Source organism: Colias philodice, unplaced genomic scaffold (genome assembly GCF_061535455.1).
Source record: "Colias philodice isolate Cphi_HAF_F1 unplaced genomic scaffold, ilColPhil1 Martin Lab GWU primary ptg000018l_1:1-1108441, whole genome shotgun sequence".
NCBI classification, from domain to species: Eukaryota; Metazoa; Arthropoda; class Insecta; order Lepidoptera; family Pieridae; genus Colias; species Colias philodice.
In genome coordinates, this window is record NW_028322190.1 from 675,417 (window position 1) to 701,572 (window position 26,156).

At 32.4% G+C, this 26,156-nt stretch overlaps 1 protein-coding gene across 4 annotated transcripts in view; it reads left to right on the forward strand.

The window, feature by feature from the left end:
* LOC149474844 (uncharacterized) overlaps window positions 1-26,156 on the forward strand; it is a 115,486-nt gene that overhangs the window by 41,817 nt on the left and 47,513 nt on the right. For all 4 annotated transcript variants that reach the window (XM_089714080.1, XM_089714082.1, XM_089714083.1 and 1 more), the window contains 2 exons: window positions 24,796-24,901; window positions 25,351-25,482. In XM_089714080.1, coding sequence (XP_089570206.1) covers window positions 24,815-24,901; window positions 25,351-25,482 — 219 coding nt within the window. In that variant the 5' untranslated portion in view covers window positions 24,796-24,814. The remainder of the gene's footprint in view (window positions 1-24,795; window positions 24,902-25,350; window positions 25,483-26,156) is intronic.

Below are 26,156 nucleotides of genomic sequence, written 5' to 3' on the forward strand. Positions count from 1 at the left end.
ATTAGACATTTAACTTCTACTAGTCCCATTTTCCCTTTTTGATAAAAAAATTTACTTTATACACTCCCAAGTGTATAAAGTAAATTTTTTAGATATTTCTCGTTATACTTTTAAAAAGTTATTATTGTCATTTTGCTCATTAGGTAAAGTAATTTCGATATCAGTTTTAAGTTTTTTGATACCTGCAATAATAACGTCATAATCGCCTGCACATACTTATCGATTACACCCTGTATACAATCCACCATCCACATTCATAATGTTTTCCTGTCCTCCTCTCCTTTACGCTGTTCACCGATACATTTTAAATGAGTAAATCTGCTACCACTGAAGGATGTTTCATTGTGATCAGCAAATTTTCACCACTGTTGTCGATTATTTGTTTTTCATTTTTAATCAGCAATTGGGAATCATCAGTTTTTTTTTTGCAGATTGGTGATGTACCCTAACAATACGTCGAAAAGGGAAAGCATCAACGAATTATCGTTTTCGTCCTCTTTTTTTATTCTTCGCGTCTCTGTTACTTCTGTTTGTTTAGTTCTCAACCCCACTGAATTTTGATGATGTGATGATAATCCATTCGTTTTAATATTGGTACTTAGAGTTGGTAGACTAAACTAGAAATGGTGGACAAAATTTGTCAGCGCGTCTGTAAGATCAGAATATAAAACCAACATATTTAAGTTACAAAATTAATAATCAAACAACATGCCGCTACGTTGAAAATGACTAGAAGAAAAAATTAAAACACCTCGGATCAATTTTGGAGTAAACAAATCATTTTCCCCGTATGGGGATTTCCCCGGATGAACTTGGGAAGTTCAAGTTCTCAATACAAGTTTATATTATATTTCGTATTTCTCAAACGAAAAATAAACATTTTTGGAACTTCAAAAAAATTATATTATAAGAAAATTTATGAGCTTACTTTAGTTTTAAAGAAATATACATCCCTTTACTGACACCCCGTAAAATAAAGAAATTGTTGCCAATCACCTTTGCAATCTATTTGGTTTCATTAACTTTATGTTCGAAGATAATTTTTTTTCTAGTAGTTACACGCGTATTTTTTTCGTTTATTTTCCATATCGAAATCAAATGTTTAAAAATACGAATATTTGCACAAAACTAAGATAAAAATAAATTTGGAAAATCCAAAAGTGCACGCCTCATAATTTTTTTTAATAAATATTTTTAATTATTATTTTTGTTTATTTAATAACAATTAAACCACATCGAATCAGACCCTGAAAAATGAAAGGGTTCTATTCCTGAGCATACTCAAGCGTAAGAGAAAAAAAAAGACTCGATTAGTAAAGTATTTCGGTCGCTATCGTGTTAACAAGAAAAAGGATCCGCACATACAGACACACGGACGTCCAAGACAGAACTTTTTTAAACTGTTTTTTAACTAGTTTAAATAACAAAAATGACATCAAAAATATCATGAACGTTAAAAATAGTGTTTTTTCTTAATATGTGTGTGTATGTATTATCTTACAAGTGCAATGTATGATACATATAGACATTTTAAGTTTGAAAAATCAGATGTTTTGCGCGAAGCGACAGTAGTACCCACCTCAACGCTTCGCTTATGAGGCGTGCAATAATCAATTAACAAAAATATTAAATTTAATGAAGTAGAGCAACTTTCACTTCGGTATGAAGGAAAATCGAGCGTAGAGCACACGTCATAACGCTCCGGCCCAAGGAGCGCGACTAAAGAAATTCGCTAGGATTTTTCCTTATTATTTTAAATATTTTTTTAATATTTAAAGAATTATCAAAATTCAAAAAAAAAAATTTTTAAAGGATTAATACTCATTGGTCTTCAACCAACTCGAATAAATTAATGGAAAAAATAACTTTTAGCAGTATTTATCAATCGATTTTGTGAGGCAAAAAATGGGAAATTTAATGAATTTATAACGTTCTAATTAAGAAAATCATAAGTTTTTCGGCAATTGTATTCAGCAGTTTTTAATAACGACTATATAAGGATAATAATGCGCTGATCAGATTGTGTAAATTGTAATCGGTTGCAACGTAGTGAGTGCACAAACTTAGCTCGAAATGATTTTGGGGGAAAGAGACTTATCTTGAAGGCCTGATTAAGGTAACATAAAGTAACTTTATAAATGTGAAAAAATTCACGCGCATTGCGTATATAACACTAATTGATAAACAAGAAAAAAAATTCAGTTTATCATTTCATTAGCCGGGAAAAAATTGTCAAATAACTTGTTGAAAACGCAATTTTGCTAGACTGCAGCCTTAAGTGATCGCTCTTCCCACGAACATCAAACGCGCCGCTACGTAAGATTACATTTATTGTACCACTATTGGTTTCGTCATTTTATAAGAGCAGAAACAAATTATTAAAATGAATGTAATTGTAAAAAAATCCAAAAGTGCACGCCTCATAATTTTTTTTTAATAAATATTTATTAATTATTATTTTTGTTTATTTAATAACAATTAGACCACATCGAATCAGACCCTGAAAAATGAAAGGGTTCTATTCCTGAGCATACTCAAGCGTAAGAGAAAAAAAAAGACTCGATTAGTAAAGTATTTCGGTCGCTATCGTGTTAACAAGAAAAAGGATCCGCACATACAGACACACGGACGTCCAAGACAGAACTTTTTTAAACTGTTTTTTAACTAGTTTAAATAACAAAAATGACATCAAAAATATCATGAACGTTAAAAATAGTGTTTTTTCTTAATATGTGTGTGTATGTATTATCTTACAAGTGCAATGTATGATACATAAAGACATTTTAAGTTTGAAAAATCAGATGTTTTGCGCGAAGTGACAGTAGTACCCACCTCAACGCTTCGCTTATGAGGCGTGCAAAAAGGAACATATTAAAAACACAACGAAAAACGTTTCGAAGAGAAATCTTGTTGAGTTTGAAACACAGAGTACGTAAAAATAAACAATTAACAAGCCAGGAAAATAAGGAAAGACACTGATTTATTGGAACAGCTACTTGTCTAATGAGCTAGCGCGCAAGAGCAACTTTTGTCTCCGCGACTATTTTGTCTCTCCCATCAACTCTATGGGGAGTTGCGTCGCTACGTGCGCGCACTTTCTTACTAGCCCATAGAGTTGATGGGAGAGACAAAATAGTTGCGGAGACAAAAGTTGCTCTTGCGTGCTAGCTCTTAAGTATTAATAAATCAATCAGGGAATAAGGCATAAAAATACCCCATATCTTACTAGGGGACAAGGATACTAATTCATTGTAAATAGGTTCATAAAAGACATAACCATTACTTCCATTCATTCTAAAATGAAATAAATAACTTTCAAAAACGAGTATGAAGTATTAAAAATTAAGTATGAAGTAAACGCACCTTAATATGTTTTTTTTTTTAAATTAATGATGCAATATTACGATGTATAAAGGTGTAAGGTCACTTTCTCCACAGGTGCGCCGCGAGGTGTGTTTATGGCCTTATTTTATTACCTGATTGCCATCCGTGTTTTATAACTTTTTGTAAATATTTCGAAACAACATTTAAACTCTTAATAAACGTAAATTTACGCTTCATTCATTAAATAAAAGGTCAGGTTTGTTTAGCACTTTGAATTTGTTACACTAATATGAATAATATTATTGGTAAACAGGGTATCTATAAGTACCTATTTAAAAATAATACATCGCCTTTTATAAAATTTTGTATCCATAGGAGTTCCAACGTATATAATAAATTCAAAAGTCTATTGTATTCTTATCAATCAATGTTTATTGGAAACATTTCTAGTTTATAAAAGTGAATATTCCACACCAACGTTACTCAACGTGTCAATAACCTCTTTTCAAAAGGAGAAAACATACTCTTAAAGAAATGACCATAAAAACAAACCTTTGTTTCAATAATACCGACATAAAGTTGTGTAAAATATAAAAGGAATACATATAAACGACGACAATAATTTGCTCCTTCACGGTTACAAATGCGATACTCTCGAACCCATCAGGTTAACATTTCATAGCAAAAAATGGCCGCCGTATTGAACTGTCATTTTATAGATTTTATATCTGTGGACAAATAAAATTTTAGTCTGTTTTGTCTAAACTATAGTAATAGGTGAGTAATAGAGATTCATTTTTGTGTGTTTATTTATGATGATCTTACTGAAAAACCACTCCACGACCATTTTGAACATTTAGAAATATACAACTTAATATAAACATTTTTTTTATGCCTGGGTCAATCTACGTAAAGCCGCTAGTGTTTAGTTGTGATCTACAAAAGTAATGTTTTCCTTCAAGGGCCGCTTATCTCCATATCAAGCTTTATTTAAAGTTTTAAAGCAGCGTAAAATCGTCATAGGAACAAACTTTTGTCGCATTAAAGTCCTTGGTATAGAGAAAAATAAAAACGACAATAAAATGCGTAGTGCGAACATCTTACTAATTATAAGCGAAGTTTTTGAAGATGATATTTTTCTCGAGCATTAAATGGACTTTTTGCGGGTACATTCTCGCTTCATAAACAAGTGACCTTTACATATCTACTGTTAACCTTTCGTCAGATTTATTAACTTCATTATAAAAACTGCATTAAAAGAATGCAGGGTGCTTATCTTTAAAAGGGTCGAAATATGCTGCTATATTTAAGCTTTCTAAGAAACCCTTCTTATAGACTAGTTTTCGCTCCAGATTCGCACGTGTTTACATTATATATGACTATATTTAGGTACTTACTAGGAAATAATCAAATTGTTAAGTTTTTCTTAAAAGTCTTATACACACAAAATTCTTTTCCGAAGTTCAGTCATGAAAAATTTTTTAACAGTTAGCGGTCAGGCTTCAGACTTCATCACTTGTCATCTAAAATAAATTAATAGGGTATAGACTATAGGTGTTCTGTCGTCGTTGGCTTATTTAATCTGTAGTAGATCATATGATATGCAGTTACATTCCAATTTCAAAGAAAGATGACCTATAAAAAGGTACAATTCATAATATTAGAATCGAAATAAAACGCTATAAACTGTTTAAATTGAAATAAATATGATGAAGTTAATAAGTGTTGCTTGTATTAATTTCATTTAACGTACAGCAGTTATAATCATAGTACGATCTAGTCACAGAGTCATTTTAAGTGTAAACAATCTGTACACATAAAAAGGTTGAATGTGCGACGTTTATTTTTCAGATTTGTATCGCAATTTGTAAATGTGAGTTCTACGACTTGCGGATCATCTTTGTATGTCATGGATTCTTATTTTTATTCTGTTTTCTGAACTATTTTGTGCGTTTGAGCAATTATAAAAAAATGTGTGCATGTACTAGTGTACACACGTAAGAAGTGAAACTTCTTTATGACCTTATTTTTCAAAAAATAATTTACTATGTGCAATTTTACAGAAATACGTCGAATCAAGATGGCGCGTAACGGAAAAATGTCACGCGTAACGATAAAATGTAACACTAAATTTTTTTCCAACCCCGATAAAGAAGTTTCACTTCAATAATTAAAGGTGTGGTATTAACCTAAATATCACCGATCGAAACACATTCAGTAGGTGCAAGTGAAAGAACTAGATTTGAATAGAATTCGACTGAGATTTAATCATCGTTTTCGTTTATGTGATAGTTTACAATTAACAACCAGAAATTTATGTTTATACTAAATAATGTGAATAGAATCGTGCGTATTCAACATTGCAACACAAACAGCACATAGCACTTTCAATTACAAACAAATATTATTAAATAATATTATCGGAACAAGTGTCCAAATAATAGTAATCATTTGATTTATCCGCTGTCAAGTCGTGCATTCAATTAGGAGATAATGAATTTTCTCACGCGATAACGTTCAAGGGTGCGGCCTGTGACCTTTCCACCTGTTTGATTATATTATATTGGTATCTCGAGCGAATGGTAATGGTCGGAAAGAGCGTTTTTCGAGCGTTAAAACGCTGCGTTTTTTTGACGTATCGTGCGGTAGTGCGTTATTGTGGTGGGGTGTAAATGTTTGCTGAATTTGATTTTATTGAGAGCAATGAAATTATTTGAGACTAATTGGAAATAGATGACGAAAAGCATGATATTTTAACCAAAACTATGTTACATAACATTTTATGGATGAAGTTTCATATTACGTTAAATTCTGTATGCCTAAATAATAAATACCTTTAAAAAGATGGGAAGTATTGAAATATTTAATAAATTAATAGAAATAGTAACAGATATGTTAATTCTGTACAATAATAAACTTGTAATTATACGCTTCGCTAGACGCAAATGTCCACGCGTAAAACATTACTATTGCTAAACACAATCGTGTAATGATATGATCAATTTGTACATTATTTATTCTCATATTATGCTTATGTTTAAGACCTTTTTATGAATGGATAGATCAGATAGACGTGGAAATGTCATCTCAATTCATTTGTATAGTAAAATCTATGTACAATATTCAATTCTTTAAAAAAAAAGTATTTGATTAATTTTTAAATATACATATAATTTTTTTAGTTATAACTTTTTATTATAATTTTGATTCGTCACCGGCAATACATAAATAGTATAATAATCGTTTGTTTGTTCCAAAAGCGAGATATCGTAAGCGCGTTGTAGTTACGAAATGTGCTCAAACCGGAATCGAACTGGGCGATTTGTGTCTAGGGAGTGCCGCGCACCCTTTTACTTTTTCGTTACTGTCAGTGCTTGGCGGTTTTCGCACTTGCGTTTATTTTTCATGGTTGATTAATTTGCACTGGCGTCTATTTATTCTGAGCTTGCGTTTTATCCAAAAAAGCAGTAAAATGCTTCCTTACTTTCTTGTAAAGCAACTATGGATATTTATGTATTATTTGCATAAATTTACATTATAGCGACTGAAAAACTCAACATTTATTGTGTATAGAAGGCTTTTGAGAGAAAGATATCTACATTTAATGGATAAAATATCTGAGTGACTGGAGCCGCAAGCGGAAAACTAGCTTCCGCCGGTCATATTTTGAACATTAACTAATTATTAATCGTAGAGGTTGTTCTTTTATTTGTGTTTTTATATCTCAGATCTCTTTTTAATACATACCGATGTTTAGTAGAAAATATTTAATAGAAATTAGGTCTAATAGTGTCTGTTAATTTGTAACATACAAGAAAACAAAATTTATATTATTCAGTATAAATAATGTAAATGGTTTGTGGGAAAATATTGGAGAATTGGTAACAAGTGCGTGAGCGGTCCGACCTTGCTACTCTTTCTTGTAGGTTGCAATTAGGGCCAATACAGACGATCTGTGTGTGTGTGTACAGACGATGTGTACTTTCATCTGAAATAACTCAAATAAGTATTGAGAAAGGTCGCAAAATATAATAGTTTACAGTACAACATTATTTACCTATTTAATTCATTAAAAATCTATATATTAAGAATAATTTAAATTAAAACATGTAAAAAGGAACCCTACCGTATAACCCACTTTTGCAGTGGCGTTTAGAACGCTACTGGATGCGTATGCATTATGCGCACGCAACTCTGTACGGCTATAAACGTTTAAAAAACTTTTCTATCCATTTATGATTAATTATCAATGTTTACGTATAATGAGCATTCTTGATTTTACCCATTATTTCAGTATGCTATAACTGAAGTAATTTTGTTATTTTTTTCCTTCCAAAACTTTGTATATAAAAAAAGATATGTTTATTGTGTAAAATAGAGAACATACAAGATACATTGAATCATTAATAGGTATGAACACTATAAAGAATATCCAAAAATTCTGCAATATTGTGACGAGGTCTTTTGTTCTGTCAACGATGTAATTTCGGTCGATGCACGCCTCGTAAATACAAGCCATGAAAGAGACATTATATATATCTAATTAAGAGAGGTAGTATATTTTATATAGTTGTTAAAACTTATAATCTCTTCTTGATCGATAATTTGAAAGTGGGGCACATAACATTTTCTTCAATTTTTATAAATCTTTAGAAACAGCCAAAAAGTTTGCAATTTAATACTATTGCAGTTTGTCGATAAAGAGACATTATAATCTTACAATATGGAAGGAGATTATGATTTATAGTCAGTTAAATAACATACCAATCAATCTAATTTGCATATTTAATTCCACCTTGAACTATAGAAAGATATTATCAAACAATTTGAACAAAGAGTTAGGTTTTATTGAGCGTATTATGATTTTATCTCAATTGTAATACAAATTAATGGTAGTTTAGTGATTTGAACGGGCTTTATAGTAATTTTTTATATTAAAACTAGGTAGAGGCCCTCAACTTTGTCCTTGTTAAATAATTATTTAGGCAAATCAAGTACTTATTTGAAATAATTGTAGCCTAATAAATCATAAGGGTGATAGGTCAATTTCAATTCAGCAGTTGCGAAAGGAAACAAAATATATGGGATAATAATTGGAATTTCTAAAACGCTCAGCTAAAACGTTCGCTGTTAAAGAGTTTAAAACAACTCCACTCGATCAATAGAGTATAACAGATGAGCTGGATACATAATAGTATGGTATTTAATAAGACCAAAGAAAAAAATACCCGGATTTCCTATCCTTCAAAAGATATTGACTTAAAGTGCATTAAGCAATAACAGTTTGTCAATCGATAAATCAGTTGCTAATTGCCGATAATTGATGCGTCAGAGATTATAATGTATTGGACAAATGACACAACATTCCTCACGCTACCAATTTGCTAGCAACACGCAACAAATTCCTGTGGGGTTGCCAGAAGCGGTATGTAATTATTTGAAGTTTGGAAAGTGGGAGTCTGTCGAAAAAGTCATTTATTTATTTAATCTATGGTGAATAATCTACAGGAAGATTTAAAACTTAATTGAGAACATGACATTTGACGAAGAAAAAATATTTGCACCATGCCCAAATGAAGTTAAGTGTATCAAATCTAATTCTGACTAACAGTGGCCGAAAGAAGGGCGATATCATCATAAAATCTTATTTAAACAGTTTAATAAGTAGAACAAAAAATAGAAGACATGAAGATCAGATATGCAGCAAACGTTGCAACGAAATCACGTGCGTTTCAGGGCTGATTTTCAGTAAATTTCAATGACCTAAAATTTTCTTTCCTTCCTTGTACTATTACTTAGTACTTACCCCGAACACAGCCACTACTTTTATTATTAAAAAATATCATTCTACTTACACATATATAGCTATTCATGACGTCACAACAGCTCGTTATACGCATCTTAAATATGTAATGGCCAGTTTCCATTCGCGAAGAGAAAAGTCTCGTTTTCACATCCTATTTCCAGCCAGTAATTATGTTTCAACGCAATAATTACGTTATTAATTACTCTGCCTTGTTTAGGATGTCCGTTGGCTACAGGACACACATCTCTATTGTAGAGGATGTTGATCATTGGTTGAATTTATTTAAGATCTTGTGTGTTTATAAAAACTTTGTTGTTTTACATCTATTGTTAATTACATTCAATAAACATTGAATGTAATTAACAATAGATGTAAATATAGTGTATATAAACATATACATTAATTAATTATTAATTAACATTAATAATTATTTTTGTGTTTGATACAGGTTAAAGTAAAAAAATATTAAAATAATATTAAAAAGATGCTACTCGTAAGTACTTCTTTATCTACATTTTGCAATGTAAGAAAATATACGTTGGTAAGTTGGTTATTCTTATTGACAGAATTACAATGGTATTACCTAGACATTTCTTTGATAATAATTATCCAAACTTATCAAAAATGAAACAAACAATTAATCTTATATATATGTAAGAACTATCTATTAGAACACGCAGCTACTATGTATATTAAATAGATAATATATCACTAACATACGGTTTTACTTCCAACACTAATTAAGAACTTGAATATTTATGTTTTGCTTTTAATAAGGAGATTCGCCAAACGCACACAAAAACAAAAATAACTTTCGCTCTGAAAATACTTAAGAGATTTAAATATATTAAATACATTTTCACTTTCATGTAATTAGATAGTTCAAACGTTTTGTACAACATGTATTTTTTGATGTAACACTAACTTATCTCCTCTAATTAATAAAGTACTAATTAGTTTAATTTTTCAAGTTTTAAATCACACTTTAAAATATGATTTTATGTGTCGCTATTTAAAACTATTTAATAAATTTGGAATCATTTATTTTTGAGTTGGAATTTATTCTCAGTTGAGTTTGAGTAGGGTTTATTCTGACACACTGACCGTCATCTCACGTTTCTATTTGTGGACAAATACAAGTGGTTTTAAACAAATATTATTATTTCAATAGTGACTATTGACAAGTGCCTCGTTTCGTTTCAATGAACAAAATAAGTCGACCATTTATAGTTGACCTCTTGATTGTAACAGCGTATACATTGCAAGGGCTATTTAAAGTGGATATTTAGATAGGTATGTTTTGGAAAATATCAAATATTAGCCATTTAAATACGATAATCCGGTTCTATCGTGCTGTTTTTGAGAATTCGATGATAAAAAAAGAAATATCTATTTATTATTCATATCACAATTCACAACACTGTCCATAATTACGTATATATCTCGGAATTTTTTTTGTGCCCGGTTTTGTAGTTTTGCTTCACAATACCTTACATCCATACAAACTTTAATTTAACAATATTATTAGGATAAGCCTGTCGGTTTGTGTGTCACAAGAATTTTTAATGGGACCGGTCCCGAGGTTTGCCAAAGCATTTTAACTTATTAGAGTATGTAGGTTGAACAATTTATGTATCCGCTCAGTGCTTACATAAATAATAAAATCTTGTACTTAAAGGTTTAGGTATTTAACATGTTTGTAGGGCCCAGTTTAAATGTGTGTTAGTGTGCTTGTCGTATGTGAATAATTCTATTGGATTAAATATTTGTGGTACATGAACGGTTTCGTCAATTATTATTTCTTAACATAAATTATGTAAATAAGAGCAATCATGCTTATGCAGAAGCTTCAGCTTCAAAATTATAAAAATGAAATGGTCATAGTAGTTTGCAATGCGTAACTTTCATATTTTCTAAGTTTTTATTTTAGCTTCTGCAATTACGTGTTTAATTGCACCTTTACTTATTTAATTTATGCTTTTTTGGAATCGTAAAATCATTACGTGAGTCTGACAGACCACCACTGTGAAATTTTGAACCTAAAACTTTTAATTTAAATTCTCCTTAATGATCTTTTCCCTCCATATCTTACTCCATAATGATCTTTTCCGAATAAAAAAATATTTGATAAACTGATCAAGCCGTGCGTGATGCTGTGAAATAGGATTTATTGTGACTTTTGTTTCCAAAAAAACGATGAAGTTTTCATCGTATTTTTCATTCGTAGCGTAGTTATTAATTACGTATTTAAATTCGCTACTCCACTGAGGACAATGCCTTCTTCCTCGTATAGTACCATCTCTAGTTAAAATTGTCTATACTAATAATTACTATCACAAAATTAACATAATAACACATGTTTGTAGGTCTGCGAGTTAACCGAGTTACGAATTCGAGGGTACACGCTCTGATTGTTGCGGAAGATGATATGATATGTAAATTCGCTGTAATGTGTGAATTTTATAGAGAAAGTGTGTTTTGTAGAATATATAGTAATTGTCCACGTTGTAGTATCATTGTTTGAGTTATCAAAGTAATTTTAAAAACTTGTAGTTCATTGTAGTACAACCGGCTGACAGATCATTTACATATCCTCGTTTTTGGTTATTATTCTTAGGAATTTATTTATTTATTTATTTTAACTTGGCACACCAACAATAAATACATTTGACATTGATAAAATTAACATTATTAATTAATTAATATTGTGCACATATCAATAAAAGGTGTACACAGCATTTACAATAGTTCTCGAATGGAATGTATTACCTAACTAGTACCTACGTAAGTACGTAAGTAATAATAGTAAAGATAAATTATTATAAGATAGTCTTAGTTTTATAGTTTTAATACTAGAACCATTAATAGTGCGTATATTTAATACTTAACCAACTATGCAATCAAGCGTCAACCGTGAGGTGGAAATAAGCCAATCCTATTAGTCAAAATGCTGTCATCATGCTATGTTACCTTCCACATGCTCCATGCCTTATCTTTTATAACACCCTTGCTCCTCGGAAACCCCGTTATGTACCTATTGCTGATCTCCTTGAGCTTCCATGGAACAGAGAGTGATGGAATATCTATCTAATACTTGTGGACTATATATATCTTATTCCATAACATTGGATAGTCGACATAGAAATAAGCCGTAGCTGAACGATGTCTTGTGACCTAATAGTAATATTAGAAACCATGTAGGTAAAAATATAAAATGGAGTGTAGTATATTTACATAGTACCTATACACAAACAATCGCTTCTGAATGAGCTATTTCCATGCTATTACTATGCAATTTAATTGTAACTTTGTGTGACTATTTACCCGTTTCCCAGTAGTACCATACACTTATCTTCTAATCGCACTAGAATCTGTTAAACTCCGTCCGCGAGCGACTTTCCCACCTCATCTAAAAACAATTGACAATCCTAGGAAAAGATTTAATGGATTGCACTTTTATGAGCTGTGAATGTATTACGTTGTAGTTAGCAATAACTGTCGGTTTATCTTTCGAGATGTTCTACTGGTCTTCTTTTATTGGTTGTTTATGATTATTTCAATAATTGCGCATCATAAGCCCATATTGTTCCTATCGTTCCTATCGTTCTTTTTCGGGATTTGTCGGAACACGCGGGACATTAAAGGTTGGCAGTTGTCACAAGATGTAGAACTTTTTTTGGTTCTTGGACATGCCATAGTCTCCTCAAAATGTGTTCCTCCTACAAACTTACTGATGCAATAAGGCATTCAGTAGGCCTGCAATTTTAACTGTGTTGAAGCTTTCTAAATGTGTGTAAACGTATATTCCGAATCGGTGGTGGTTTAATAAAAAATGACTATTCATAAGATTTTGTAAAAGTTTACATGAATAAAAAACATAAAGTCAGGTAATGCAAAATCAAAGGCACATTTTGTGCTAAATTAGAATAAACCTGGCACTAACCATTTAGTATTTTTTGCAACAATGAGGTACCGAACATTTTTTCCATCGTCTGTTTTGTAACATGATACATATTTTTTTACAGAAAAATACAAATCTGTTTATAATATTCCTATTTTGAATAAATAAATAATAAAGATGGCATAACATATAAAAATATGGCTTAATTGAAATTACACCACAAATCAAACTATAAAGAAACCGTATAAGGACAAAAACAATCAGATGTTTAAATCTATTAAATAATGCGTCTTATATAAATGATTCGAAACAAATCAACAAAACATCCAAATATGGTATCGGTATTGCTCAGTTGACCTTAACGTGTGTATGTTTTTACACTAACGGTAACGAGTAACGACACGACTCCGACACACTGACTCGATCATGTCGATCGTAAGTCGTAACACGCATGGAAATAAATACATAATATGGTAAATACAATATCATTTGCGATCATATAAGTAGAAGTAAGTGAAGCATTTTAATTCACAGTTATTTTAGATTTCTACCAATCTCTTATTCTTTTATCCATTTTTATACGAACTAATAATATAGTGAAACTATAATTAATTATAACTGTTATATTTGGCAATTATCAATAAGAGACAAACTTCTTTGAAAGAAGATGACTAGCCAATCGAGTTCGAGTAATGTTCAGGTTCATAGCCTCCAACTTGAACGGAAGAAAGATGTATACTGTTATAGTGAATCTAAAACTACATCTAAATGTCAAGAAACACGCGATACTGCAACGATATCGTTATATCATCGTGTAGTATAAAAGCACACTTCAAAATATATTCACAAATTCCGGATTATGTAATCGCAATCTCGACAAGTGTTATTTAAATAGAATAACTTAAATGTTAATACTCGATTGATGTGGCATCAATGAAATCGAAGGTAATATTCTAACTTTGCATTGTTCTCGACACTTAACTGTATATATCGCTTACTGTTCTTATTGCTATGTAATCTAGTTCACCAAGACCTTATGACATAGAGTCTAGAGATAAAGTTAACTCTCTTTTCATGTACCTACAGAAAAGTGATGACTTTAATTATAGACGATTATGCAAAATTTTAATCACAGTTTATTGATACTTTGAAAAGCATTTAATCTTATAACGTTGCTGTTTATAATCGATTTTTATTACCCTTGCAAGATACGAAGTTCATTATTACAATATTTTCCTCCATAGCCTGAATATCAATTATAATTATAATCTTTAAAATGATTAGATCATAAACAGATATGATAATCGTGCCTGCACAAGTCTTACAACGCGATAAAACTAGAAGTAACAAATCAAACCATCCCTTCATACAAGATCCTTGCGTGACCCACTTCTTATCGTAGCATCCAGATGTTTCCTGCTCAAATACCAGCCGCTCACTAAAGTATAATAAACAGCGAACATATTGATTGCAATCATCGGCTATTAAATCGCAATATAGTGATGATCGAGATCGCGGCACGGAAGCGTTGAGCGAATAATTTTCCGCGTCCATGCTCCCAGCTAACTGTGAACAGTTGCTTTGGCGCCGCAAAAGTAGCGGTGGACAGCTTTGCTGAGTATAGCGCGGTTTACTTGCAGAGCTATTTGATGTTAAATGGGATTTCATTGTTGTTTTATTAGATACTAGCTGTTGCCCGCGACTTCGTCCGCGATTACGTCGTTTTTCGTCATTCGTCGTTTAAAGAAAATACGTGACACTTTATTTTTGAATGTTCTTAATTGTCTCTTATAAAAATTAACTACATTAAAATTGAATACTCTGATAAGAAAGTCTTAAAATCGGAGGACATCGAAAATCTGAGGAAAACATGAGTGAATTTGATTTAAATTCTACATTACTTAGTAATTCAAATAATAATCTAAATTAAATGTAGATTAACAGTTTGAGCGCATCATTATATAATATATACCTCAGTATTAAATTACGTTATAGTTTACATAGTAATTTTACTAAAAACACGATGACTTTCTTTCGCGCTCGGTACAACAAACTAAGCATGTTTGTGGTACGTGGCCCGCGTCACTCGACCCCCCGTGAGTTCCCCTCCGTTACTATGCGAAAATACATTCGTCGCCCTACTGTAGGAAAAATTGTAATATTTTAAATTCGAGAAATATTGATTTCTTGTATTCGACTATTCGTTGTAGTCGAATACAAAATATATTTGAAGAAACTTAGGTTGGCCTTCAGGCAAAAGGGATCCTATCAAATGATAAACTTGACCTTGTATCTTAAAAGTAAGCATGAAAGAATCCTCTGATAATTGTTGAGCACCAAAGGATCATTTAAAACGCACTACTATAAGAGCGAATATTGTCTAAGAACTGTTTAGATTGCACATGTTCCTCTAAAAGTAGTGATTTCAAAGGTTCTGGTATATCTTCAAACGAAAGCCGACTCCTTACTCTTCTTTAAAGCATTACAAAAAGAACATACTACGTTAATATCGCCTATACAGAAGATGATCTGTAATCAATTGTGAGGTTCCTTATAAGCAAACCCACTTTTATATTTGTCGGACCACACCACCGAACTCGTAGATTGATCTTCTATGTTTACCTCTAAGTCATTAAGACTGTCGAAATCTGTCTACAGTAAGACGGGCCTCTCGCTATTCGTCCGTTTCAAGAGACCAAATAGTTTCAATTCTTAATCTTTCATTAAACAAACTTATTAATCGTACTTGTCTCAAATAATCTTGTCTCAAATAATGGTAATATTCGCGTCCCTACTCTAGTCATTGCTTATGCTCATGTTCATCTTCAAGAGATCGAATAATATTATGGTGCACCCTATTATTTGTCAAACGGTCTTCATATTGAGTAAAAGTTTCAGATTATCGAGATAAAATATGCCATTTGCGATCAGCTGTGAGACGTTATACCCTCTCAGTGAAGGTTTCGGTCTCACAGGCAATTCTCGTTGTGAAGCAGTTTCAGGTTCTCGGCATAACACATGTTGTTTTCGGTCAATAGTAAGCCTCTTACCTCTAACGATCCTTGAGAACTCTTATTTCTCATTTTCTTAGCTTTGCTCGAATTTCGATATAAAGATTTTTTAGGTGGCACTGATGCGAGTGAATAAAAATTAAGTTAAAACGGACTGAGAGTGTTATAATCATCAATCATCATCATCATCAATACATATAATAAAATTGTGGAAAAGCGATGTCTGTACAATGAAAATATGTAGAAAAAAATTAGCAGGTGTTATTATTAAATCGATCTTGAACCCAAAACTGTAGTTAAAATTTTTTTTGTCTGTTTGTCTGTATGTTTGTGCACGCTAATCTCAGAAACGGCTTATCCGATTAAGATGCGGTTTTCACTAATGTATTGTGGTAATTTTCATTTAACATTTAGTGTTTATTTCATATCAATCGGTTCATAAATAAAAAAGTTATGACAATTTATAAGTAATCACGGCGAACATTTGCTAAGGCATTCTATTGTACACTGTACAGTGTACGATAAAACGTAATTTATCTGTTATATGTACGCTACAGTTATTCCTTTACATGTCCAGGTGATCATATCAAAATTCCCCAAGGGTTTGGGGGTAAGCTGAGGTAGTAGGGGGGGGCGGGGTCAAATTAACATTATGGTTACTTCTAATAGGTAAATTTTCCACCTAAAATGTCCTTTAAATTATGTCGTATTATATTTTTAACCCCGACGCAAAAAGACGGGTGTTATGTGTTTGACTGCTATGTATTTCTGTGTGTGTGTGTGTGTCTGTCTATGGCACCGTAGCTGGCTAACGGGTAAACCGAATTAGATGCGGCTTTTTTTTTGTTAGGCAGCATATTTTCCGACGCTGGTTCTTAGATAAATTGTATCAAAATCGGTTCATCCACTTATTATACCTACATAGGGGTAAAAGTGGGAATGAAAATGATATAATAATTTATTTTTAAAGATCGTCGGGAAGTTTATGAAATTATTTATTCCTTTTTCTATACACTTTTCTTCGTCTAAACGGTTTAGTTACGTGCTCCCTCTCTCTCTCTTCAGCCTTTAGTTACGTGCGTGAGACAGGAAACATCTAATTTGGATTTGTTCCTGGATTTGATAAAAATTGAGTATCGATTAAGCTGATCAGTGGCTACACCATACATTATTAAAAACATCCATTTAAGAAAGGAAGGAAATAGAATTTGCTACTCTCCCCCCCTGGTTCCTAAAAAATAATATGACATAATTTAAAAGAAATTTGACGTAGAATTAGTTAGGCATTTCTTTTTTGATTTTCCATATTGTATACTAATCATAATTTTTAATTACAATATTATGTAGTAACTATTTGGTATAGGTTAGGCATTTCATTTCTTGATTTTCTTTAATAAGTTGGTACGTAAGTTTTTTAGCTCAGTTTAGTAAGAAATTTTAATAAGTAACAATTCTTTTAATTATATTTTATGGTAGTACGTATTTACTCAATAATTGTATGTTAAGTAGTAATTCAGCATGGGCGTAGCCACGGTGGGGCTGGATGGGGCGCTTACCCTGGCTTTGATCTGGTAGGTACCAATTGTGAAGGGGAGTGGGCGTGGGCGTTGGCGTGGGCCTGGGAGTGAACGTGGGAGTGGAAGCATGAAAATAAAAACTATTATTGTTGCCCCACCCTGAGCCCATGGTCATAGGTCCCATAGTCACTATTCCACGCGGACGAAGTCGCGGGCACAGCTAGTAGACAAATATAATCAGAAAGCTTTGAACTCCTAAGCTCAACCATAAAAGATAGACATTTATGATGTCGGGAGATATTTTTTATATAATATGGAGAACAGAGTTACTGCTCTGCTCACGAATATGAAAAATAATTGTACCAAGTTTCGTTTAAATCCGTCGAGTAGTTTTTGTTTCTATAACGGTTATACAGACAGACAGACGGACAAAAATTTTTGGCGTCAGTGTCGATCCCTAATCACCTCGTGATAGTTATTTAGGAAATATATTTCATGTACAGAATTGACCTCTACAGATTTAATATAAGAATATAAGTTTACATATAATTAGATTCCAATTTCCATGTAACGTTAAATTCGACTATACAATAACTAACAGACAACGCAGGTTACTCTCGTTTCCGTAAGTTGAAGCGGCTACATATTCGGTCCTCATAACTTCACTTTTTGTGAACGAAACGACAGCGCGGTTTAATTCGATGCCAACATCATCAAAAAAAAGGAAATATTTTTAATTGTGAAAAAATATTATGATTTACACTATTAATACTATTTTAACATTAACACAAAATATAAGACTGTGAGTGTGTAAAAATAAATCCAGCTAGTTTCACATCAAACTTATGTTTTTAATTAGGTATACGACATGAAAATATATTAATTACCAAGCAATAATCATACAGGTAAATACTGAACAAAAGTATTAACAGGCAAAGTATATTTTTACTTACAACATGTAAATGATGAAGGAATAATAATTATCAACGAACTAACCTTTTTGTATTATTGTTTATAAATATAAATTCATAAACAATAAATTTATAAAGAATAGAAAAAATTCGACCACTAAAGAATGCTGGTTCGAGTCCCGCCTCGTTATCCAATTTTTAAAACACGAAGATTTTTAAAAATGTAACCAATGAACACAATCAATATTAGATTAATTGTAATGGTGTCTAGTTTGACTTAAAATAATAAACATCTACCCTCACTTTTAAAAATGTAGTATATTCACACGAATTATAAGCGCACCTTATAGGGAAGGGAAGATATTATGGGTTAAAGAGTTAAATAAATAAATAACATAATTATATTTAAATTATTAATTTTTAACATTGTATTCAGTAGTGTTAACATGTAAATTGATTTGATTTTTACGAAATCTCATAGATGGCGCTGTTTCAAATTTGTATACTAATAAATTCATTAAACTGATTCTCTGCCCAAATTACGTAAATGACATAGTTTTTATTGTGTAAAGCTAGATAATAGCATGGCTTACCCGAAACCAACATTTAAACATGAATCTTTAGATTGTACGCTGTCGTAATACACGGAATACGTAAGAAAAAAAAAGGTTTACAGCTCCTCCCCCGGAGGTGATAGCATGATAATATGTTTAAAAAAGCCTCACCCGACCTGTTAGTAATATTCATGCAAAATTTGAAGTCAATCTATGCAGTACTTTTCGAGATTAGCCTGGACAAACATACAGACAAACAGACAAACAGACAAACAGACAAACAGACAAACAGACAAAAATTCTAAAAACTATGTTTTTGGCTTCTATATCGATTATAGATCATGGATTATGTATTCTTTTAAAAAAATATTCAATGTACAGTTTTGACTTTCCTACGATTTTATTATATGTATAGATTTGCATAATCATTAAAAGAAAGTTGAGGAGCTGCTTATTGTAGCGCGATTTACTTTTAAATAAAAAAAACATATTGCATGTTAAATGGTAACATGCACGATGTGGATGCTGCTGATTCTTTGCCGTCTTATTGATGTGACGCTGACGACGTTATGTTAATCCGATTCTAGTGCGAATTATTGCAGAGCTAGGATATAGGATCTTTGCTTGAATCTAATCATGTAATAACATGTATCAGGAACTCTGTTTGTAGTTTAACCGAAATTAAAGTAGAAATATTTTCGTGTCGGGCATAGGCTGTATTTAAATTTTATTTTAAATTCGGTCATGTCGGGTAGAGCAGGTACAAAACATAATAAACTTTTCCACGCTTAACATGCATCACCCCTATACAAAATAAAATGAATAAAAAAACAAAATAGAAATCAATAGATAATCTAATCGCTAGTTTTGTAGCCCCAATGTTAATGATTGCCGCCGGCTGAGACGGGAATGCGCTTATTCGCTGAACGCTCGCTTTGTTTTATATTATAAAGCCTTAAAACTTGCGGCTTATAAAATACTTGTCGTGTATTCATGTTATATAATAAACTACGTAGGCCTATGAATGAGTGAGAATAGATGCTATCTTAATAGGAAATGATAAGAGTTTTAAAACACTCGATTATTATAAGTGCAGCTGAGTTTAAAGGTATAATTTTAATAGCAAAATATGTATTTAGCTAAGTTTATATAAAAATACGTAAAACAATTTCATAATAGTGTTAGATAGTAGTAGAAAATATAAATATACTTAATAAAAAAAATTATAAGTTTTCCAAGAGTCCACTTGTGTGTGTTTGTTTCCTCTTCAAAAAATCCTATAAATTTTCAAAATTAAATCTCCTCAAAATGATACCACACAATCTATATTATTCTTATTATTTGTAGTATGCAGATAGGCAGTTATTTACAGCTTCGTTTAAACAACTCTTGTCACCTACAAGAACACCCACTGTGGACAACAAACCGGGGCGCACAACTAGTATTTAGATGTCGGCTCCTACGTTATATGCTAATTTGACAAATAGTTATTAATGTAGACCTCCCGGAGGATTTAGAGGTCATAAGAAACGATATAAAAGTAATAAATAATAATCATTAATAAATTTTGTTGCATACATGATGCATGTTTTAGATGCTCACACGGACGGATGGACAAAAATATATCGTTTTACTTTTAATTGGTTTTATAAGCACTTATCTATACATATAATAAATCTGTAGAAGGGTCAATTCTGTACATTGAAAATATTGAAAAAATAAATAGCAGGGGGTATTACTGGATCGATACCAAACCCAAATATGTGATTAATAAAATTTTTGTCTGTCTGTCTGTATGTGAAGACATCACGTGAAAACTAACAGTTCGATTTCGATGAAACTTGGTATAATTATACCATATTATCCTGGGCGTAAAATAGGATACTTTTTATCCTGAAAAAATACGAAGAAAAAAAATAATCTTAATTTTTCAGTTTTATGATTTATCCATAGATGTTGTTCTGTAGAACAGCGAACACACGTTGGGTATTATTATAGGCCTAGCCGTATTTGAGTCCAATAGATATTTATAAGATGTTATTGTCAGAGTTACTCAAAATGGAGAAATAAACCATCCACGCGAAGACCGACATCCGCGCGGACGGAGTCGCGGGCGGAAGCTAGTATATGAATATTACTTTGTCAAAAATTTCCATAGTATAGAAAGACAAACAGATTAAGTTTATGCGCCGCCGCCCCGGCTACGCGAGCGATCATGTACATTGTACATAGAGATTAGAGACTCTATGATAGAGTACAGTGAAATATTTTTTGAAGTCGGTCCAGTATGCATAGTACCTGAGATTTGGGCGTACAAACGAACTCTTCAGCTCTATATTATTAGATGATTGTATAGAAATACATACTAGATACATCCAATCAATCAAATATAATTTATAATTCACAAATATGTCACCACATATAACGCGACTTTGAAAGCTAAAAAAGTCATCATGCGCAAACGCATCGAACGTTGCTTTGAAGTGCAATTATGCGCACATTTTCTCGTCCGAAGTGAAATGAACACTTTCTTATGATAATAATCGACTAATACTTGATGACTAGATACTAGTTCCATACCGTGGCGTGTGTTGACTCGACAGGTTTTTAATTGCCGCGTAATTGCTACTCGCCTGAATGATGTTTTTAGCGCGTTGCACAAACAAAACGCGTAGGTGGTTTTTTTTTATGCCTAACGATAGATTTGATTAGAATCTTGACTGGCCGCTTGTCCCGGCTTCGCCTAAGTTGACTCTGTTTTAAAAAAAAATATTCCTTTTTGTAATCGGTCGTATTTTCAGTAATCGCAACAATCAGACAAAAAAATCTAATGTGGCCTTTTAATTACTTTAGAGTTTAGAATATAGTTTTGAAATCGGAATTGGATTGAAGAAAATCGATCAAAGACCAAAATCCTTCTAGGGTAGACAACAGACATGACATTTAAGTTGACCCTAGTTCTCAAATAGGTACATACCAAAAGGACCAAAGGAAGTGAATCCTAGGGCTCGCCCGGTTTCTAACAACAATCAAAAACCTACCGCTACCTAACGGGCCCTATAAATTAACCGGTATAAGCTATTAATCCTTATTTATTAGCCCTCCTGGTTGTAAATCAAATAAATGTCGTTCAGGTTAGCTATACTATAAAGTATAAACTATAAGGTTATAAACATGAACTTTGTAACTAGGTTGTAATAATACGTAACTGTAAGTATTAATTGTTAAAGGTATTTAGTTACATAGTAATAGTCATTTGTGTTAATAGTACTGGATTAAATTCAAATTAATAGCATTAACCCAAACCGGTGGTAGCTAGTAGCTATGTACATAGGTTCATTATATTATTAGTTACTAGCGGTCCGCCCCGGCTTCGCCCGTGGTACATATTTACGTTTTCTCTACATAAAAACCATGCTCGTACTTCAAGGAATATAATAGAAAAGAATTATCGAAATCGGTTCAGCCGTTCACACGTGATGCCGTGACAACGCGAAACGGGTGCAGACCCGCCGCCTTTTTATAGCTCCCGCCGCGAAGCGCGTCGAACGCGGCAACTGATACACAAAAATAATCCTTATGGCATGATTCTGTATTCACGCGCGATGACTTATAGCGTATTTCATGTATAACTTTGGTGTTTCTACACCGATTTACATGATTCTTTTACTATAACCTGCCCAGGAGTATGAAGAATAATTGTGCCAAATTTGGTTAAAATCCGTCGTGTAGTTTTTGTTTCTATAACGAATATACAGACAGACAGACAGACAGACAGACAGACAGACAGACAGACAAAAATTTTACTGATTGCATTTTTGGCATCAGTAGCGATCCCTTATCACCCCTTCATAGTTTTTTTTAAATATATTTCATGTACAGAATTGGCCTCTCTACAGATCTTATATATAAAAATGAATCGCAAAATGTGTTGGTAAGCGCATAACTCGAGAACGGCTGAACCGATTTCGATAATTCTTTTTTTATTATATTCCTTGAAGTACGAGGATGGTTTTTATGTAGAGAAAACGTAAATATGTACCACGGGCGAAGCCGGGGCGGACCGCTAGTTTATTATAAGTATAGATAACGCGTCTTAATCCCTTCTAGAAGAAGAAGCTAGTTGAATAATTAATTAAACATTTATTTGAAAAGCAAAAGATAATTCAAGTGTGCGCATATTTTAACATATTATGTATGTATTGTATCCGTATCCGTTACACAAATAATATTTGCTTTTCACTGAAATAATAGATAGCTATTATTTCTAGCTATGTAGAATAGGTTAGAAATCTACGTGATTTGTGTAGTTGCATCAATGAGAGATGCAACTCGACGTTGCGTTGGTTTGTCTCTATTGAGATAAATGAATATTTGTATTAATATTTAATTAGCAGTTTCTTTAAATTTAAAGGAATCATTTATTTTTCTGATAATCCTTAGATTAGTAAATCTATGCTAGAAACTAGGGATGTAACGATACATGATTTTGCCGATACGATACCGATACCGATATTTGTAGTAATGTATCGGCGATACCGATACCGATACCGATATCGATGGCTTGGTAGAAAAAGAAATAGTGAATTATGCATAAAAAGTTACCAACATTTAACAGAGACTCAACTGTTAATCGTATTCTTTTAAATAAAAATGCCAAATCAAAAAACAACAAAACCATTTATTTTAGTATTATTATTTTACAAAGTCAGTTAAACTTTAAGTAATACACATACAATCAGTGCCTAATAAAAGTTTACTATTGGTAGAGTTTTTTCAGAAAACAAAGTGCGAACGCGCGTCGGCCTCCCGCATCGTTCATTGGGCAATGGGCGCGGTTTTTTGAATTGTTTGATATCGGTATCGGTTGTTTTATTATCGGCGATACCGATATATCGGCTTGCCGATTATATCGGTATCGGTATCGGTATCGTTACATCCCTACTAGAAACCATAGATTTTTATTTTTTAATATAACATCCTTATTTTATTAAAATAGTTTAAGAGATTTGATTTTTTAAAAGTAACATAGTATGATACGTATTTAATACACTCACTTTATAATATTCTCAATTTATATCAAGTTGCATAATTTCCCATAAATTCATTAATTACTCCAAATAAAGAAATCTAATAATAACAAAACCGGTTGTTTGTTTACAAACCGTTGTCCTTGACCCCGCGACCCGGCAGGTCACGCGGCGCGTACGCACGATCACCGAGTCACAACTCACAGGTGTAGGTCGTTGAGTTGTACCTAACTGTATCTAGGCTTTAGGTTTGTTTTATTATTTATTTTATTATGTAACGTATAAGACTGGCGTGGCTATTGTGTTTATTAATATGTCTAGGAAGATAAAAAAATATAATCTTCAGTACTGTAAACAACTGATTTCCGTTTGTTTGTTATCTGTAAATGTAAAATCAGACTCCAAAAGAGATTTTGAAAATCTTAGCATAGAACGGCCACAGTATTAGTTATAGTAAATATTATATTGTAATACTGTGGAACGGCTACCAAGAACTTTCAACTAAATTTTATTTTGTTACCTACTTATATGCCAATTTAATCGGAGTAGTGATAAACTTGTACAAAATATGTCACTAAGGGATGGATTATTTGTAAATGAATTTAGATCTATTCGTTAATTTTTTTTAAATTAAACAAAACCAAGAATTCAATTGTTTCTGTTCAGTTTTCCAGTTGTTTTTTTACGTTTAACGAGTAAGTTAATAAATAATAAATATAATTATGTATTTTATTGTTGCAGATGATCCGGTCGGGGTAGCATGGGGCAGGCGGGCAGCCAGCCGGCGGAGGGCCGGCCGCGCCGCGTCCACACGCTGCCGAGCGAGCCGCTCCGACATGCGCCTAAGGTAATTACTCCTTATGCTACAAAATCAAGTTTTTCTTATGAAATTTTAGCCGTAGACATCATTCATATTTTATTTTACACCAAAATAAAAGTACTTACAGTTAAGAAATAATTTAACGGTTAGGTAAAATACAAAGTACAAACAACAACATGCAAAACAACATTACGTATATAATAACGCCAATGTCCCATATCAGCAAAAACATTACGTATATAATAACGCCAATGTCCCATATCAGCAAAAGTTACAGAGAAAGTTTCTGTAACTTTTTATTCCAAAGTTCCTTATTATTTTAGTTAGCAGGTTGTAGTAGTAGGTTTTAACGTACAAATAGGTTAGCAAGGAGTGAAGCGACGATCATATTTGGTTTACTTTAAACCACCAGCGAGTTTAAAGCTATCCCACTATGTCATCCCATAATAATATATTAATCTATTATCACTTTGCAGGTGCTCCCATCGCTAACCGAATCCCCGCGCTTGCGCAGCACGGACAACGGCGCGATCCTGCACTCGGGCGGCACCATCAGCGGCCGCCGACCCGCCTCCATGACCGTGGACCGGACGCCGCATGGACATGTGGTACGTTTTTACGTAATAATTAAGAATTAAATATTTAAAACGTTTAAAATTTTAATAAAAAAGATGAAGTATGTCACATAGTCTCAATTACCTAATCTAAGCTATTTACGCAGCGAACGAATTAGCGAGCAAGAAATATATTACAATTTATAATGTATCTTATGATTGCCTTGTTGATTGAGACAACATATTAGATGACTATTAAATACGTTTATTTTAATTTATATTGTAAAATTATTCATCATGTTTTGAATATTGCATAACTTACACATAGATAGGTACAAATCTCAATACATTAAACGCAGAAAACATCGTGCCCTAGTAGTGAACTACTGAAGTTGATTTAAAAGCCTTTTAGGTTTATACAGATCTAGGGACAATGTAGATAATGAAGTGGCTCAGTGCTCACTTAATGAGGCACTTAAGTAATGAGCAAATAACTTAACTGAGAGCTTCCGGGACCCGGTCCCATTAGTGAAAGATGTTTGGGCCTAGTTGATATGCAGGGAGTAATTATTATTTTAATGAGTCCATTTCTGCTTTTTAACTGACTTTGATTTGTTTTTTGTTGTTTTCTTTGGGTTTTCGACTTACACGCCAACATATGTTTCTTATTTAGTTAACGACGACTAAAAGTTTTTTCGAAGTGAGCGTAATTTTTTCGTAGAAACGTA